Genomic DNA, 18529 nt, shown 5'->3' on the forward strand with positions numbered 1-18529 from the left:
TAGTATTTTGATTATTGCTCAATCACAGAAGACAGTATTAGAAATGAATGACCAGACTTTTATTTATATCCTTAGTTTGTCTATAATTTAAAAACAGTATTCACCTTTCCCTCCTCTTTTCCAGGTTAACCTAAAGAAGCCTTGTCCTTTCTGGAGTGATGGTAGTCACTGTGGAGTTAGACACTGTGCTGTTAATCCATGCCCATCTGTAAGTATAAGGAAACAAAACAAAATCCTTTTCTATTTTCCAAATCCTGATATATTTTAATATATTCTATTTAGCCTGCAGAAGACTTACTCTGTGGAGAATACAAATGCCAAACCTTAGCAATCTCCCAGCATGCTCCTTTGTTTTGTTTTGTTCTGAAAAATATGATAGAAAATCTGTTTCTTCTATTGGTTCTTTTAGAAGAACTGTCTGGCTTCTGTTTATTCTGTTGATGATATGACTCCCTGTACATGCTCAGAGTGCAGGAGAAGACTCCTGCGAGTCCCTTGGACTGCAAGGCGATCAAACCGGTCAGTCCTAGAGGAGATCAACCCTGACTGCTCTTTAGAAGGCCAGATCCTGAAGCTAAAACTCAAATACTTTGGCCACCTAATGAGAAGGAAGGACTCACTGGAGAAGAGCCCAATGCTGGGAAAGGTTGAGGGCAAGAGAAGAAGGGGACGACAGAGAATGAGGTGGCTGGATGGAGTCACTGAAGCAGTAGGCGTGAGCTTAAATGGACTCCAGAAGATGGTAGAGCACAGGAAGGCCTGGAGGAATGTTGTCCATAGGGTCGCAATGGGTCGGACACGTCTTTGCAACTAACAACAACAACAACAACAACAACATGCTCAGAGAATACATAAGCTCTCCTTGCCTATTCCAGGAGTGGAGAGAGGCCTAGCCTTTGTAGCCCCTTGTTCCATCTGTGATCCCTGTTAATACATTGAAAGCAGGTATATAAATATCACATCTTCAACCAACATGAAGTTCGCAGTATATTGAAAGTACTGTGTGGTACACCTGGAACTTGTCAGAAGTGAATTGATAGCTTTCACATAATAAAATGTTACATGGTTAAACCAGGTAGTTGAAGGACTGCTATGCCTTCATGTCTCTTTAAGATCTTTTGGTGAAACTATTTTGTGTCCCACCTTCTGGTTTGAATGGATAGAAATTGAAGTTTCCTCAAAAAATGGTATCTTGTTCTGGAATGTCTTTTCCAATTCCTGTACTTTGTACTTTTTTATATCAATGTTAAGAATTAGTTTTACTGGATTGGGATTTTTTTTAAAAAAACATATTTGGTTTTTATGAGTTAAGAAAACTAAGATCATGGCATCTGACCCTCTCAATTCCTGGCAAATAGATGGGGAAGAAATGGAGGTAGTGACAGATTTTATTTTCTTGGGCTCCAAGATCACCGCAGACAGGGACTGCAGCCAAGAAATTAAAAGATGCTTGCTCCTGGGGAGGAAAACCATGGCAAATCTAGACAGCACACTAAAAAGCAGAGACATCACCCTGCCAACAAAAGTGTGTATAGTCAAGGCTATGGTCTTCCCAGTTGCAATGTATAGCTGTGAAAGTTGGACCATAAGAAAGGCTGAGCGCCAAAGAACTGAGGCCTTTGAATTATGGTGCTGGAGAAGACTCCTGAACGTCCCTTGGACTGCAAGGCAATTAAACCGGTCAGTCCTAGAGGAGATCAACCCTGACTGCTCTTTAGAAGGCCAGCTCCTGAAGTTGAAACTCAAATACTTTGGCCACCTAATGAGAAGGAAGGACTCACTGGAGAAGAGCCTAATGCTGGGAAAGATTGAGGGCAAGAGAAGAATGGGACGACAGAGAATGAGGTGGCTGGATGGAGTCACTGAAGCAGTAGGCGTGAGCCTAAATGGACTCCAGAAGATGGTAGAGGACAGGAAGGCCTGGAGGAATGTTGTCCATGGGGTTGCGATGGGTCGGACACGACTTCACAACTAACAACAACAACATGGGTTTATTATTACATTTCTGATGTTTCTAATTTAATACCCCTTTTGATATTATTCTGCTGTTATGGATTATTGGATGTCCTTTGTCATGCTTGCTCTGTTAGGTAATTTCTGATCTAAAAATAATTTCAGTTGAAGGAGAATGAAATATGTCTTATTTTGTGACAGTAGTAATAAAAATTAAAAGATTAGAAAAAGGATCATGACTCATCAAAAAGCTACTGGTTTTTACTTAGAGTGTTACATGAGCTTGCCTGTTCTGAATTGTAAGCCTAATTTTAACAAAAAGTATTAAAACAGTTATGATGGCTTGTCTAAGAAAGCATAGTTTAATAGGCCTATTAAATAAATGCATCAAACTTGACCTTATTATCTCTTGTTTCCAGGAAGCAGTTCCTTGTGGAATTAGATCAGAGACTAATAAGGTAAGTAACAATCAGGTCCAGTCAGAACTCACTGGATTGAGGATAACTGTCCTGTTGTCTATGTGTGTTGAAGAGAGAAACATTGTTTTTTCCCCCTTAAACTAATGGAATCTTGAATCATGAGTCATTGTGATAACCATCAACCGACTTGGCCTAGGCCTGTCATTCCAATTTCAAGTATGCATTTAAGATCCCAAAAAACATGCATCCCTAAAAAAGCTCCTAGGTTTGTCTAGTGACTATTAGGAATTCTGGGAGTTGAAGTCCACGCATCATAAAAGAGCCAAGGTTGCCTACCCCTGTATTAGACTAATGCTTTAGCTAAAATAGGGACAAACAAGGATTTTAATAAACCGATCACAAGGAAAGAGGGTAAGGGATCCTGAGTGGCACGTGGCCCATCTAGTGGACAGGCTGGAGTTGGTCTGAGGATTGCTGGTTGCTAACTCACAGCGATGAGTGCACTTGACTCAATCCCACATCTTCTGTCCTCTTTTACAGTATTCAGAAGCATCTGCTGCCACTCCATTTGCTGAAATCTGTGAAAAAGCAGAAAACCTTGGGGCTGTTGACAAATCTTTGAGGTATAATTTGTTTTTCTGAATAAACATGATGGGGTGTTTGCTGGTCATGTGCATTTTCTTCTTCCCCTAGAAGTTAGTTTATTTGATTTTTATCCCGCCTTCATTACTTTACGAGTAACTCAAGACGGTGAACATACCTAATACTTTTTCCTCCTCTTATTTTCCCTACAACAACAACTCTTTGAGGCGAGTTGGGCTGAGAGAGTGGCTGGCCCAAAATCGCCCAGCTGGCTTTCATGCCTAATGTGGGACTAGAACTTACCGTCTCCTGGTTTCTAAGCCAGCACCTTAACACTTTAGCTCGTACTGTTTACTGTAGTCTGCCTGGACCCACTTTGTCAGAGAGGGCTAATGGAGGAATTGTGTATCCTTTCCTCTGCAGAAGCCACTGGTGACTTTTTTATGTAAAAATTGTTTCATTTGTAAACCCCTTACTTTCGGGGGATGGGGGGGCAGTCCTTTGTCCACAAGCAGTAAGTAGTTCAAGTACTTAATTTTACCTAAGAAGCAAGTTTCCCTTCTGTTCTGCAGGCATGGGTACTTATAAAAGTACCTTAAAAAGCGGGGGGGGGGAACGTTTTTCTAGTTTGGCAACATCTGTTGCAATTATTCCAGCCAATTGCACTAGCACTTAGACTTATAGCAATAGAACTTAGATTTATATACCACTTCATAGTGCTTTGCAGCTCTCTCTGAGTGGTTTACAGAGTCAGCTTATTCCCCCCAACAATCTGGGTCCTCATTTCACCGACCTCGAAAGGATGGAAGGCTGAGTCAGATATGGTAAGTGGCTTGGGCAGCCCAATGAGCTTAGCCATAGTTTGTTTTAATTAAAGTGTATTGTATGAGTGATTAAGCTGAATGTCAAGTTTGCACATGACATTCAGTTATAAAATGAGGTTTCCAAACCACAATTGTTGGATTCATATTAACATAAATCAAAACCAAGCGAACTTTATCAGGTTTTAGTGCAAGTGGTGTTTCAGTTATATATTCACCCGTGTTGAAGTGCCAAATTCAGGGTTCCTGCCAGCCCTCTTAACTGTTACTAACCAATGTTCTTGGGCATGCTGATACTAACTACGTGTGACACTTTCACACCTCCCACAGTCATTTTACCTAGGCCCCTGTATTTATGCAGAACCATTTTCAATACACAAACATTTTCTTACTTGTTTTGCAGTGAAGAAACTGAACGAGCTATGGTTCAATGGACTCGGCATGATGATTCTTCAGAAAACTTTTGCGAAGCTGATGGTACTGTTTGTGTCTCCATTGCCTGTGTTTCTATCGAGGCATCTAAGGTGGTTGCAAGGATGACAGAATAGCAGAGTTAGAAAGGGCCTTGGAGGTCTTCTACTACAACCCTCTGCTCAAGCAGAGAAACCCTATATCATTTCAGACAAATGGTCGTCCAATCTCTTCTTAAAAGCCTCCAGTGTTGGAGTACCCACAACTTCTGGAGAATTCAAAGAAAGTTGGCATCTGTGTTTGAGATACACAGAGATATTATTTTGATGCTCACCCTCTTATGTAAAATTTAAGCAAACTCCTCTAAATTACCTGGAGTGGGAGGAGAAGGTAAAGGTCAAAAGAACAAAGGAAAAGGCTATGGTCAATGACATCAAAGTGGCAGGTATGGCCAGGTGATGAAGGCCATTCTTTTTTACATGTGTAGGTTGGGTGCATTGCACATTAGAAAGGAACAGAGTTTTGCTTGCCTAGTATGCCCACCGTTTTGATATTGATGCCACAGTGGACACATCTCTTTGCAAGTCTGCCCTGTTTATGTAAAAAACAGAAGGAATTTTAATGCCAACTTTAATGTCAAAAGAGATAATGGGGAAAATTTCAGGAGCAGCTGCAATTCTCAAATCTGAAATGGAGCACGCTGCTGGGCCAGCACCATAAAAACCTATGTATAGGGAGACCACAAGGCAGATCAACTGCTTCTTCCCAATGGCGATCTTCAGAAAAAATGGGCCGAGTCATGATGGAAGAGGTGGTGAGTTAGAGGTAGGACCTAGTGTGGTGGGAAGCAGTCCCAAAGGGATGGGAGGTGGGTAGTGTAGTATAGGTGGCTTGGGTTGGGGAGGGGGGCTGGGTGCAGGCTGCATGTGGGCTGGGGAAGTGTTGCGTTGTGGACATGGCCCTGCAGCAGGTCTCCCAGGGCTTCTCCAATGACTTGAGCCACTCTATACTCTGGTTAATGATTGCAAAGATTGTGCTTGTTAAGCAAGGTGATTGTGTGGATGCCTTGCTTAACAACCAGTAATAATAATAATAATAATAATAATAATAATAATAATAATAATAATAATATAATTAATAATAATAATAATAATAATAATAATAATAATAATAATAATAATAATAATATTATTATTATTATTAATTATTATTATTATTATTATTATTATTATTATTATTATTATTATTATTATTATTATTATTTTATTTGTATACCGCCCTTCTCCCGAAGGACTCAGGGCAGTGAACAGGGCAAACATATAAAAGTACAAGAATACAAAAATTAAAAAAGAATTAAACGAGATGCCCAAGTTACAACAATAGATTAAAATACATTTAAAACAACAATAAAATCCAAACCCATCCCCCATCAGGCCAGGCTGGCTTGTTCGAACAAATAAGTCTTCAGATCGCGTTGGAAGGAACGAAGGTCGGGCGCCATCCGGAGCTCAACCGGCAAACGATTCCATAACTCCGGGGCGCCCACAGAGAAGGACCTCCCCCTGGGGGCCACCAGACGACATTCTCTGACCGGTGGCACCCTGAGGAGGCCCTCTCTGTGGGAATGCATGATTGTAATGGACAGGCTCAGTATAACACATGATTGTAATGGACAGGCTCCATTGCAGTTGTAAGTCAAGGATTACCTGCAGCACTTCCTATGTTTGAAGAATGAAATGATTCCAAACCATCATGGAAGCTTTTGATACTTTTGTCAGACTCTTGCCTGATTAAATGAGGAGGAGGGTGCCTTGCACAGCATGAGTCCACAACGGAGAAAGTTGTGCTTCTTTTCCTCTCATTTGTTTCATGTTGGGGAAAAAATGGAACACTCTGAGGTAAAAATTAGATAAAGCAATTGGCAAGATGCATTCTGAAATGCATTCTTATTCTCTATCTCTCTTTTTAATGCAGTACTTTTTCCTTCCCAGATATCCACTCTCCTGAAGCAGAGTATGTAGATTTGCTTCTTAATCCAGAACGTTACACTGGCTACAAAGGTCCTGAAGCCTGGAAGATTTGGAACAGTATTTATGAAGAAAACTGTTTTAAGTATGTTCATTTGGCCAGGCTTTAACATTTTAAGATTTTTCCCCCCAAAAGATACTCATCTATTTTCCTCCTGGCTACATTTCCTACTGATTTCTATCACTGGGCTATTTATTTATATTTTTAACATCTTTATAGCCTGCCTTTCAATCTAGTTGCTGAAGTAACCTCAAAAACAGCAAAGTAATAGAATAGTTTTAGCCTCAGTGCATGGAAAAGATGTTTGTAAATGCCTTTAAAAGGGTGAAAAAGTAACAGCATTTTAAATACACACAGACACTGACTCACATGCTATGCTAACTCAGTTAACAATGGCTTATTAAAAAATATGGAGTTGGCTGGCATCACACAACCAAATCCATGCTCTGCAAACAGAGTGACTGTATTTCCTCAACTTGTTGAACTAAAACGCACTATTTAATAAAAGAATGGAGCTGTCTTGTGGCTTATCTTGGGGATTTCAGCTTTGCAGACATGTCCTCAGTACAGATCTCAGCTCTGCCACAAATTCCTTTGATGACCTTTGGCAACGTATTTTTTTCAGCCTTTGTTTCCCATATCTCCAGAGCAGACGAATATTACGTTACAGTTATGCTGGTTTTGTGGTGCCGTTCTGCCTCCACATTTCATGCCACTCACATCTGAACATAAGAGATGAAAGGAGTTATGATGAAGAAAAGCAGATTTAATTTACTTTCATTACATTCTTTGCCCCATCTGTTCTCTTCACATCAAAGGTTGACAGCAGCCAGCATAATCTGAAAAAAAATCAGCTCCGTTCAAATGTTAGAGCAGAAGGTTTTGGGGAAAATTTTTTATACTGTATCAAGTTCTCTAACTGGGAACCTTCCAGAGGTGTCGACTAAACTCTGAAAATCACAGTCCAAACACATTTGGAAGTTTTTTTTTATGGGGACAAGCTGTTCTGTATTATCCAAAGAAAGGCATGTTGTTCAAATTCTTGAAGACTGCATGTAAATATGAAGGATTAACTTGTGTAGAGTTAGCCATAATTTTTTTTATTTTATTTTAATTCCATTTATATCCCGCCCTTCTCCGAAGACTCAGGGCGGCTTACAAGCTTAGCAGTAGCCTTCATTCTATGTATATGCCTGCTTATTAGGGCTTTCACACACACACCCCAGCGGCATTATTACAAAGTCAGCTTAATTGCCCCCAACAATCTGGGTCCTCATTTTACCTACCTCGGAAGGATGGAAGGCTGAGTCAACCTTGAGCCTGGTGGGACTCGAACCTGCACTAATTGCAGGCATGTAGACTATCTGAGAGAATGCAGCATATACAACTTGACTTGTCCTAAGGCAATATCTTATGCACTTCCTACTTCACATTCAGCTCTTAGAGTGATTTGGGGCCAGCTTATTTTTTACCTATGTCACAGGTAAAAAGTGATTTTATTTGCTAGAAGTTGCAATGAAAATAATCCAGTTCTATGCTGGTCAATTGCTTTTAGTTATACCTTTAACCATTATTATTTGTACAAGCTTTTAACTATAAATAATTAAAATACATTTATCTTATAGGCCGCGCTCAGTAAAAAGGCCTTTAAATCCACTGGCTTCTGGCAGAGGTAAACTTATCTTTCCATTATTTTTTAAGAGAAAGTTGATATTTTTAGTGGACTGAGTTGCCATGTGTTTGCAAGTGTTAGGGTTATTGATAAAAGAAGAGGTGGGCAAAATTCAAATTGAATTAAAATTTTCCGATGCCTACTAATGTCACATTTCATGCTATTATACTATAAAAATGGGAGGACAATCAAAAGAGGGAAAAGTGGCAAATAAGTATGGAATGGAGTAAAAAATGGGAAGAAAGCGAATAGAAACAATACATTCTTAAGATATTGTCCACTTAAGTGATTAAGGCGCCAGGCTAGAAACTGGAAGACTGTTTGTTCAAATTCCATCTCAGTCATGAAAGCTAGCCGGGTGACCTTGAGCCAGTTATTCTTTCTCAGCCTAACCTACCTCACAGGGTTATTGTTGTGGGGAAAATAGGAGAAGGCAGGAATATTAGATATGTTCTCTGCCTTGAGTTATTTGTTAAAAAAATAAAGGCAGGATACAAACAAAATCCTTATGTATAAAAAATGTAGGCTACAAGGAGTATTACTGATATTGCAAGAAGTCAAAAGATGGCCGAATAAGATTCTTTGTAGGATAGTAATAATGCTAAACTCAAATACTTTGGCCACCTAATGAGAAGGAAGGACTCCCTGGAGAAGAGCCTAATGCTGGGAAAGATTGAGGGCAATAGAAGAAGGGGACGACAGAGAATGAGGTGGTTGGATGGAGTGACTTAAGCAGTAGGCGTGAGCTTAGATGGACTCCAGAAGATGGTAGAGGACAGGAAGGCCTGGAGGAACATTGTCCATAGGGTCGCGATGGGTCGGACACGACTTCGCAACTAACAACAACAACAATAATGCTAAAGTATTTTGATTAGCTGCATGCCCCTCACCATCAGCCTGGAGATCTGGAATAAATTGTGTAAGTCTGATCAATGACTGAACTAAAGTAGTTTCACTCCGAATCATGTAAGTCTGGGGAAAAGAAACATAATAAATTCAGCAAAGTAAGATAAGTTCATTACTATTTTAAAACAAAGTAGTAGTTCTTGGAGTAGAATGGAGATTGGTGCACAAGCTTAATATTTCTACTATCAGTTGTATTACATTATGTTAGGCAATGGCTGTTCACTGGAGGCTTTGGACTGCAACTCCCATAATCCTTTACTATTGGCTTTACTGTCTGAGGTTGATGGGAAAGGAAACTCAAAACATTTAGAGGCGCAAATATTTTCTACTTTATCAGAGTGCTGATACCCATAAAAGGAGCCTAGAGATAACTTAAGACATTTAATCAATTCTGATTGAAATATAATCTCTTCTTTTTTAAATTTGCTTTTACAGGAGCAAGAGAAAATGAAGGTGAGTGCCTTTCCAGCAATAACCAAGAGGGTAGATATATTGACAGGTGTTAATTATTTGTCACTGGAAAAAAAATAGTCGGGATTTAGCAAAATGCACACTGACTGCCATTTCTTCTTCCCTTCTTTACACTTCATACTCATTCTTCCAAAATTAGGTGCCCTCCAGATGTGTTAGGACTTCACTATGTTAGTTGGAAGGTGCCAGATTCATAAATACTATGAAACCTAGTTGAGCTCCTGCTTCTTCTTAACAGTCCTTTATTCTGCTGTTGGGAGAATATGTTGCCATCATATACCAATGTATTAGTTGATAGGATTGGAGCTAAGAAGAGTTAAGACCATTTTACTAATGTGTGTGGCAGGAGGAGATGGATGTACCTACTTCAGGGTCATGAGATGCAATGCTGAGACAAGACCCTGATTTGGGGGGAAAAATCTTCATATACTCTAGTAGTCAACCTTGGCATTAGATGCAACAAATGAAACTATCATAGATACCTTTCTGTTGTGAGAAAACCTTTGTGATGGCTCTTTCTCTCTTTTCAGGGAATATGTTTTACAGCTGGTTGCAAGGTAACTGTTTTTTTTTACCACTTTAACTAATGGACTGTGGATTGCATTGCAGATGCGATGTTGATTACCCGGCAGAATTAAATTTCTATCCTTTGAATTGCCATAGTTTTCCCTCAATGTTTTTAACAGATCTCTGTGTGGAAAAGAGAGCTTTCTACAAACTTATTTCTGGTCTTCATGCAAGCATCAACATTCATCTCAGTGCCAGATACCTTTTGCAAGGTTGGTGGCCTCACTTTCTTCTTAATGCTCAAAAGCAGCTTTTTCCAACTTCTAGATAGGGGAAGGGGAAGAGTAGCATCACGTGACCATTTCTTCTGCTCCATTGCCAGAGTGGCAAATGTGAACTCTTGAGATTTCCTTTCACTTCCTTCGACACCCAAAACTTGACTTAAAACCTCAACAACTTGTGATGGAAATTCCTTACGATGGAAATTCTGGTCTGAATTGTTGTCACAAGTCAAGGACTATCTGTAATGCAATATATTAACATAATGAACATCAGACTTGAATAGTTAGACAATCTGAGCTGTCATGAAAAGAATCTAAATTTAAAAAAAATATGAACTGAATTTGGACCTTTACTGATTTTTCAGTAAACTGTGGGCCCACACTTTCAGTTAGGATGTTGCTTAATAGTATAAATTTGGTTAGTTTTAATCTTGATTTGTTTTCTTTGTTGTGCAAACCCAAGCAATTTGTTAGGTTTATGATTTAGCATTATGTAAAATCAGAACAGGTGTTCATTCAATAACCAGATTAAGTGCGTTATGTGCATTGAACATAACACATTTGATTGAACCGTCTTGATTGTGTGTGTGTAAAGAAAGACGCTAGCATGTGATTCAGGAAAGCGAGGCTTAGTTAGATCTATGGCTTCTGGGAAGAAAGAAAACAAAGTTTGTTAGGTTTTATTATGACTGTTCACATATTTTTTAGCCCAATACTGATTTAATCAAATGACTGAGCAAAACAGAAAAGAGAAGTTTTACAAGAAGTTCTGAGGCAATAAAATGCATGATGAAAGAGCCAAACCACACATAAAATGGGAAATATGGGATCATAGAATGTCTTGAGTTTTGTTTCACCTTTCAGCAGTATCAAATTTTAATTGGATTAGCCATACTAGCAAAAAAAGCTGCTTTAATATTTTATTTATGTGTTGTTTTCCCTGATCTAGATGGTTTTCTTTTTTCATATGCTATCAAGAGGTCCCTAGCTGAGTCTTTTGTTTACCTTTATCAGTGAATTTAAGACACATGGAACAAAAAAAGTGTGTCTTTGAAGATATCACAGGGGGAAAAACCTCCTGCAGTGACTGAAAAGTGGCAAATATATGAAACAGAAATATGTTTGATTGATTTGATCTGATTTATAAGAGTGCTCAAGCACTTAGACGTATATACAGGGAGTGCAGAATTATTAGGCAAATGAGTATTTTGACCACATCATCCTCTTTATGCATGTTCTCTTACTCCAAGCTGTATGGGCTCGAAAGCCTACTACCAATTAAGCATATTAGGTGATGTGCATCTCTGTAATGAGAAGGGGTGTGGTCTAATGACATCAACACCCTGTATCAGGTGTGCATAATTATTAGGCAACTTCCTTTCCTTTGGCAAAATGGGTCAAAAGAAGGACTTGACAGGCTCAGAAAAGTCAAAAATAGTGAGATATCTTGCAGAGGGATGCAGCACTCTTAAAATTGCAAAGCTTCTGAAGCGTGATCATCGAACAATCAAGCGTTTCATTCAAAATAGTCAACAGGGTCGCAAGAAGCGTGTGGAGAAACCAAGGCGCAAAATAACTGCCCATGAACTGAGAAAAGTCAAGCGTGCAGCTGCCAAGATGCCACTTGCCACCAGTTTGGCCATATTTCAGAGCTGAAACATCACTGGAGTGCCCAAAAGCACAAGGTGTGCAATACTCAGAGACATGGCCAAGGTAAGAAAGGCTGAAAGACGACCACCACTGAACAAGACACACAAGCTGAAACGTCAAGACTGGGCCAAGAAATATCTCAAGACTGATTTTTCTAAGGTTTTATGGACTGATGAAATGAGAGTGAGTCTTGATGGGCCAGATGGATGGGCCCGTGGCTGGATTGGTAAAGGGCAGAGAGCTCCAGTCCGACTCAGACGCCAGCAAGGTGGAGGTGGAGTACTGGTTTGGGCTGGTATCATCAAAGATGAGCTTGTGGGGCCTTTTCGGGTTGAGGATGGAGTCAAGCTCAACTCCCAGTCCTACTGTCAGTTTCTGGAAGACACCTTCTTCAAGCAGTGGTACAGGAAGAAGTCTGCATCCTTCAAGAAAAACATGATTTTCATGCAGGACAATGCTCCATCACACGCGTCCAAGTACTCCACAGCGTGGCTGGCAAGAAAGGGTATAAAAGAAGGAAATCTAATGACATGGCCTCCTTGTTCACCTGATCTGAACCCCATTGAGAACCTGTGGTCCATCATCAAATGTGAGATTTACAAGGAGGGAAAACAGTACACCTCTCTGAACAGTGTCTGGGAGGCTGTGGTTGCTGCTGCACGCAATGTTGATGGTGAACAGATCAAAACACTGACAGAATCCATGGATGGCAGGCTTTTGAGTGTCCTTGCAAAGAAAGGTGGCTATATTGGTCACTGATTTGTTTTTGTTATGTTTTTGAATGTCAGAAATGTATATTTGTGAATGTTGAGATGTTATATTGGTTTCACTGGTAAAAATAAATAATTGAAAAGGGTATATATTTGTTTTTTGTTAAGTTGCCTAATAATTATGCACAGTAATAGTCACCTGCACACACAGATATCCCCCTAAAATAGCTATAACTAAAAACAAACTAAAAACTACTTCCAAAAATATTCAGCTTTGATATTAATGAGTTTTTTGGGTTCATTGAGAACATGGTTGTTGTTCAATAATAAAATTAATCCTCAAAAATACAACTTGCCTAATAATTCTGCACTCCCTGTACTCCTTCACAGTGCTTTACAGCCCTCTCTAAGTGGTTTACAGAGTCAGCATATTGCCCTCAACAGTCTGGGTCCTTGTTTTACTGACCTTGGTAGGATGGAAGGCTGAGTCAATTTTGAGCCGGTGAGAACCAAATTACCAAACTGCAGGCAGCTGAAGTAGCCTGTAATAAAGGTAAATGTTCCCCTGCACATGTGTGCTAGTTGTTTCCGACTCTAGGGGCCGGTGTTCATCTCCGTTTCAAAGCTGAAGAACCAGCGCTTGTCCGAGGATGTCTCCGTGGTCATGTGGCCGGCATGACTAGATGCCAAAGGCGCACGGAACACTGTTACCTTCCCACCGTAGTGGTCCCTATTTTTCTACTTGCATTTTTACGTGCTTTCAAACTGCTAGGTTGGCAGAAGCTGGGACGAGTAACAGGCGCTCACTCTGTTACGCGGCACTCGGGATTCGACCCGCCAAACTGACGACCTTCCGATCAACTAGCTCAGCATCCTAACCCACTGAGCCACCGCGTCCCGTAGCCTGTAATACTGCAATCTAACCATTGTGCCACCACAGCTCATACTGTAAGAACCACAGACAGCCAGAAGGAGAAAGATCATCCTTTCTAAAAACAATATCACGCAGAGGATTGGATTGAATTAGATTAGATTAGATTATGGGTTTTTTTCTCCTGCCTTTATTGTTTTTATAAATAACTCAAGGCAGCAAACATATCCAATTTTCCTTTCTCCTCCTATTTTCCCTACTACAACAACACTGTGTGGAGAGTTAGGCTAAGAAAGGGACTGGCCCAAAGTAACCCAGCCGGCTTTCATGCCTAAAATTGGACTAGAACTCACAATCTCCTGGTTTCTAGCTGGGTGCCTTACTTGGAGAAACAGCCTGTTTTTACGGGGCCTTCTAAATACTGAAGTTGGCATGCTTCAAGTCTCATCCATTAAGCAATGTCATTTGATGGGACTTACAAACTATGCTTTATCTGTTAAATGTCTACGGAGATGGGGAGTTGCTTAGGATGAGATGGTTGACGCTTGTCATGAATTACTCTTGAGTACAGCTACCTTCAGTATTACCTTTAGCTTAATACAAGTCCTTTCTTTTCTTTCATAAGACACATGGGCAGAGAAGAAATGGGGGCACAATGTTACAGAGTTCCAGCTGCGTTTTGATGAGGTCTTGACACACAGCGAAGGTCCCAGGAGGCTGAAGAACCTGTATTTCATCTATCTAATTGAGTTACGGGCCCTCTCAAAAATTTTGCCCTTTTTTGAACGCCCTGATTTCCAGCTATTCACAGGGGACGAGAATCAAGATGTAAAAAACAAGAACCACCTCCTGGAAATTCTTCATTTAATAAAGTAAGTGCAATCCATTTCAATGTGCTTCTTTGGTCACCCCAAGTATGGTGTGCTGTTTATAATTATTTTTGCTTGTTAGTGGTTATTTTTAATGGATTATTAGCCTCCCAGAATTGGATGTTGAGTGGGTGAAAATTACAGCCTTTTCTCCATCCTAACCACTGAAGGATGAAAAAAAATTATTTATTTATTTCCCCCCCTTTATTATTTTGATAAATAACTCAAGATACATACCTAACATACCTAACATACCTAATACTCCTTCCTCCTCCTATTTTCCCCACAACAACAACAACCCTGTGAGGAGAGTTGGGTTGAATGAGAGGGACTGGTCAAAGGTTATCCATGCCTACAGTGGGACTAGAACTCACAGTCTCCTGGCTTCTAGCCTGATGCTTTCACCTCTACACCAAAAGTGAGGAGTAAAGAATTTAAGATAAAGTTTGTAGCCCATTTATTTCATAAGATGCACAGTGATACATTCATTGTACACTGTATAAGAGAGCCAAACTAGGAACATTCCAGACAGATTCCGTAACTAAACTAGGCATAGAAATCAGGCATTCCAAGCTGCAGCCCACTCAGAAAGGGATTTTCTTGCTCAAGCTGAAATAGGATGCTGCTTATTAAATAGTGTAAGTATTCTCTGCACCTTTTAAAATCTTACCTTTCCCATTTTTCTTTGTTAGGATCCATCATATTTATCAAATGAGCCACTGGTCCTACTAATTTGAGAAGCCTTGCAAAATGGGCTGCATAGATGTTAAATAAATAAATAAGAATAGAATAAGTGTTCTAATATTTAAAGGGCTGCCCCAGGGAAGAGGGGGTGGATTTATTTTCTATAGCACCTGAGAGCAGAACAAGAACCAACAGAGTGGATATTTAATATGGAGAGATCCAAACTAACTATGAGAGTGAGAATACAGTGGAATGGCTTGCCTTGTGGGATGGTGGGTATTCTATCCCAGGGCTTTTCAACCTTTCCACTGATTGTACCATTTTTAGGATATGGCAACATCTGAGTACTACCAGTCACCTAGCAAGGGGTCAAAAACTTGATGACCAAAAAAAAAGGGAAAAAGTAATGACGTACAGGTAGTCCTCAACTTACAACAGTTCGCTTAGTGACTGTTCGAAGTTACAGTAACACTGAGAAAAGTGCCCCCCAAACCACAGCTGAGGAAGACACCTGCCTGCCTGCCCGGCGGTGCTCTTCCTCTTGCCCGAGGTTTTCATTGTTGTGAGCATCTCTGTTGAGGATTGGCAGCGGAGGTGGGGTGGGGGGGTGTTTGGTTTTTATTCCCCCCATCTGCTGGGTGGTTGCAGCAGGTTTTGGTCACTTCATATGACCCTGAAACACTGTGACCGTCATAAATATGAATCAGTTGCCAAGCATCTGAACGTAAATCACAAGACCCTGGAGATGCCGCAACATTCCAGCGGATCAGTGCTTCTTCTGGGCTCAGAAGTGCCAGGATCAGCGCTAAGCTCCAGCTGGAGCCTGGCGCTGATCCTGGCGCTTCCACTGAGCCCTGACAGCCCTGCAGTTCCAGCCGTCTCTCGCTCAGGCTTGTGTGGTGCTACCACTGGTTCAGCTCATTCCCCTCCCCTGCTACCACTTCTCTAGGATGGTCGTGTACCACCTGCCAAGTGCCAATGTACCACAGGTGGTACCTGTACCACTGGTTGAAAAGCCCTGTTCTATCACTTGAAGTTTTCAAACGAAGGTTGGATTGCCATTTGTCTGAGATGGTTTGGGAATTCTTGCCATGGGCAGGAGGGTGGACTAGAAAAACGTAATGACTCATCCAGCCTTATGATTCTATCCTTCATGATGAACTATGGCTCCAAGCTTTTTATCTTCTGGTTATCTGAACTTCTTCTTCTTGTGCCATATCCGTTATCGGACCTCGGTGATCATGTTGACGATCCTGATGAAAAAGTGCTGCTGAGTTTTGTCCAAACCACTCCCTTAGATTTTGAAGCCATGATGTTCTTCTTCTGCCTGGACCTCGTTTGCCTTCAATCTTTCTCTGGAGGATTAAATGGAGTATACCGTATTTTTCTGGGTGTCGCATCACATGCCCGAAATATTCTAACTTTTGTTTTTTTAATTGTTTTGATGATTTCCCTTGGCTTTCCCAGGCGGCTTATCACCTCCTCATTTCTGATCTTGTCATCCCAGCTTATACGTAACAGCTGCCAGTAAATCCACATTTCAAATGCTTCTAGTCTCTTCAGGTGGTCTTCTGTCAGAAATCAGGTCTCTACTCCATAGAGCAGGATAGAAAAAAATATAACATCTGACAAGCCTGATTTTCAGTCTTAGGCTTATGTTGTGACTGCAGAAGTCCTTTTTCATTTTGAAGAATGTTGTTCAAGCTTTCTCTCGAAAGAACTAGACTGGAGGAAAAAATACTTTGGTCAATGGAATGTGTGAATATAAATTAGAAAAAAATCCAGTTCCTACCACCAAACCTCTCTTGTTTGTATGTATCCCACCTCAGGGTGGGGAACATATTTAACACATCTTCCTCCTCCTATTTTCTCCACAACAACAAATCTCTGAGGTGGATTGGGCTGAGAGAGAATGACTGATCCAAAGTCATCCAGCTGGTTTTCATGGCTAAGGCAGGACTTGAACTCATGGTCTCCTGCTTTCTAGCCTTAACCACTAGACCAGACTGGCTCTCAAACTGCCTATTTTGTGAGAATGGGGTGTGTATTTAGATATACCTCACTGGTGCAATGTCATCCACTTAAGTCTTGCAGTGAAAAGGTAGATTATTGGTTTAAAGAAATGCAAATAAAGAGTTAAGAATTGGGCGTTTCCATAGGAACCTGGGGCAGAAACTGTAAGATAAAGAGATGTGAGCAGGGGAGGAAGAAGCTAAACTGATAAAGAAAAGATAGCTATCACATAGAGAGGAGTCAATTTTAAACCAAAGTGATGACCTATAAAGCCCTTAATGGCTTGGGTCCGGACTATCTAAGGGAACACCTGCTGCCGGCATCAACTTCCCATCGTCCTGTGCACTCCCACAGGGAGGGCCTTCTCAGGGTTCCGCCGGTTAAGGAATGCCGGCGGGTTATTCCCAGGGGAAGGGCGTTCTCTGTGGCTGCGCCGGCCCTATGGAACCAACTGCCCACAGAACATAGGATTGCCCCCGACCTTCGTTCATTTCGCCGGGACCTGAAAACCTGGCTCTTCGAGCTGTCTGGCCCAGACTGAGGGGTTTTTAATTTTTAATTGGATTTTAGACTTAATTTTTAGGGCTTAAATTTAATTACTGTTTTAACTGATTTTAACTTTTGTATTTTATGTTTTAATTGCCTTGTAAACCGCCCTGAGTCCTACGGGAATAGGGCGGTATATAAACTCAATAAATAAATAAATAAATAAATAAATAAATAAATAAATAAACAAACAAACTTTAATTCTGAAAATAAGAACTAAGTTTTATTAAAATACAGTTTACCCTAAGCAATTTACATATTACAGTAGTTCATACAGGTTTGCTGTTAAATAACATTTCAATTGTTCACAAGCAAGCAATTAATATAATATATAGTATAGTATCTCTGCTTAAGCAAGAGATGCTATATTATTAGGAAAAGAACTGAGAGGATATATTAGTTACCAGATCTAGATAGAAATCAAGATGGCAGCAATGAATTACAAGCATATTGTGGGCTGACCCATACAACCAGCTCCTCCTAATGTGCGTGTGGGTTTCTCAAGTGCAAGAATACACAATACTCTGCTTGTACCCAGCCCACCTGAGAAGTAACCTCCGTTCATCTTTTCCTTCTGCATATCAAAATACTGGTTTTTGACTTCTACCAGTTCAAGCAATAAAGTCATCTACTGCTCTTCATTTCATTGTAGGAAGCCCCTCCATTTTATTTGGCTATTTATTTGGCTATAGGTAGTCCTAGATTTATGATGGGTAAATAAGCATGGAATTATGGTCATAAATTATACTGGTTGTTAAGTGAGTCAGCCCAATTTTATTACTTTTTAGCAGTGGTAATTAACAAATGGAGTGTTCTTTAAGCAAACCCATTGTCTGCAATCATTTTTTTCCAACCAGAAGTTGGCAAAACTCTTTGCTAGCATTTAATTGTCTGGATTTTTGTTGCCAACATTTAGCAGCCCTAACATCAGTATAAGACTTCGACTTTGGGTGGGTGGTTGTAACATTTTAAAATATATTGTTTTATCCTCTAAGTAAATATAGCGTTTGATCCTGCTTCTGATCCTAGTTAAACCTGTCCTCATTCCAATTGCAGTTAAGAGCTAAAAGATAAATATACTAGTCTCTCTTGATTACTGCCTCAATGGAGTTTGGGTAGCATAAATCAAAGGTAT

At 40.3% G+C, this 18529-nt stretch overlaps 2 protein-coding genes across 3 annotated transcripts in view; one reads left to right on the top strand and one right to left on the bottom strand.

Moving 5' to 3' along the window:
* Positions 1–18529, top strand: part of ERO1A (endoplasmic reticulum oxidoreductase 1 alpha) — a 33814-nt gene that overhangs the window by 9681 nt on the left and 5604 nt on the right. Inside the window, exons 3-12 of the mRNA XM_083378262.1 lie at positions 125–208; positions 2373–2411; positions 2913–2995; positions 4179–4252; positions 6178–6298; positions 7840–7886; positions 9228–9245; positions 9794–9820; positions 9950–10042; positions 13908–14154. Of these exons, the coding sequence (XP_083234388.1) occupies positions 125–208; positions 2373–2411; positions 2913–2995; positions 4179–4252; positions 6178–6298; positions 7840–7886; positions 9228–9245; positions 9794–9820; positions 9950–10042; positions 13908–14154 (833 nt within the window). The remainder of the gene's footprint in view (positions 1–124; positions 209–2372; positions 2412–2912; positions 2996–4178; positions 4253–6177; positions 6299–7839; positions 7887–9227; positions 9246–9793; positions 9821–9949; positions 10043–13907; positions 14155–18529) is intronic.
* The window catches only part of GNG2 (G protein subunit gamma 2), a 432181-nt gene that overhangs the window by 231 nt on the left and 413421 nt on the right, over positions 1–18529 (bottom strand). The gene's annotated exons all lie outside the window — the stretch shown is intronic.

The sequence above is a fragment of the Vipera ursinii genome (genome assembly GCF_947247035.1).
Source record: "Vipera ursinii genome assembly, chromosome: 1".
Classification (NCBI taxonomy): domain Eukaryota; kingdom Metazoa; phylum Chordata; class Lepidosauria; order Squamata; family Viperidae; genus Vipera; species Vipera ursinii.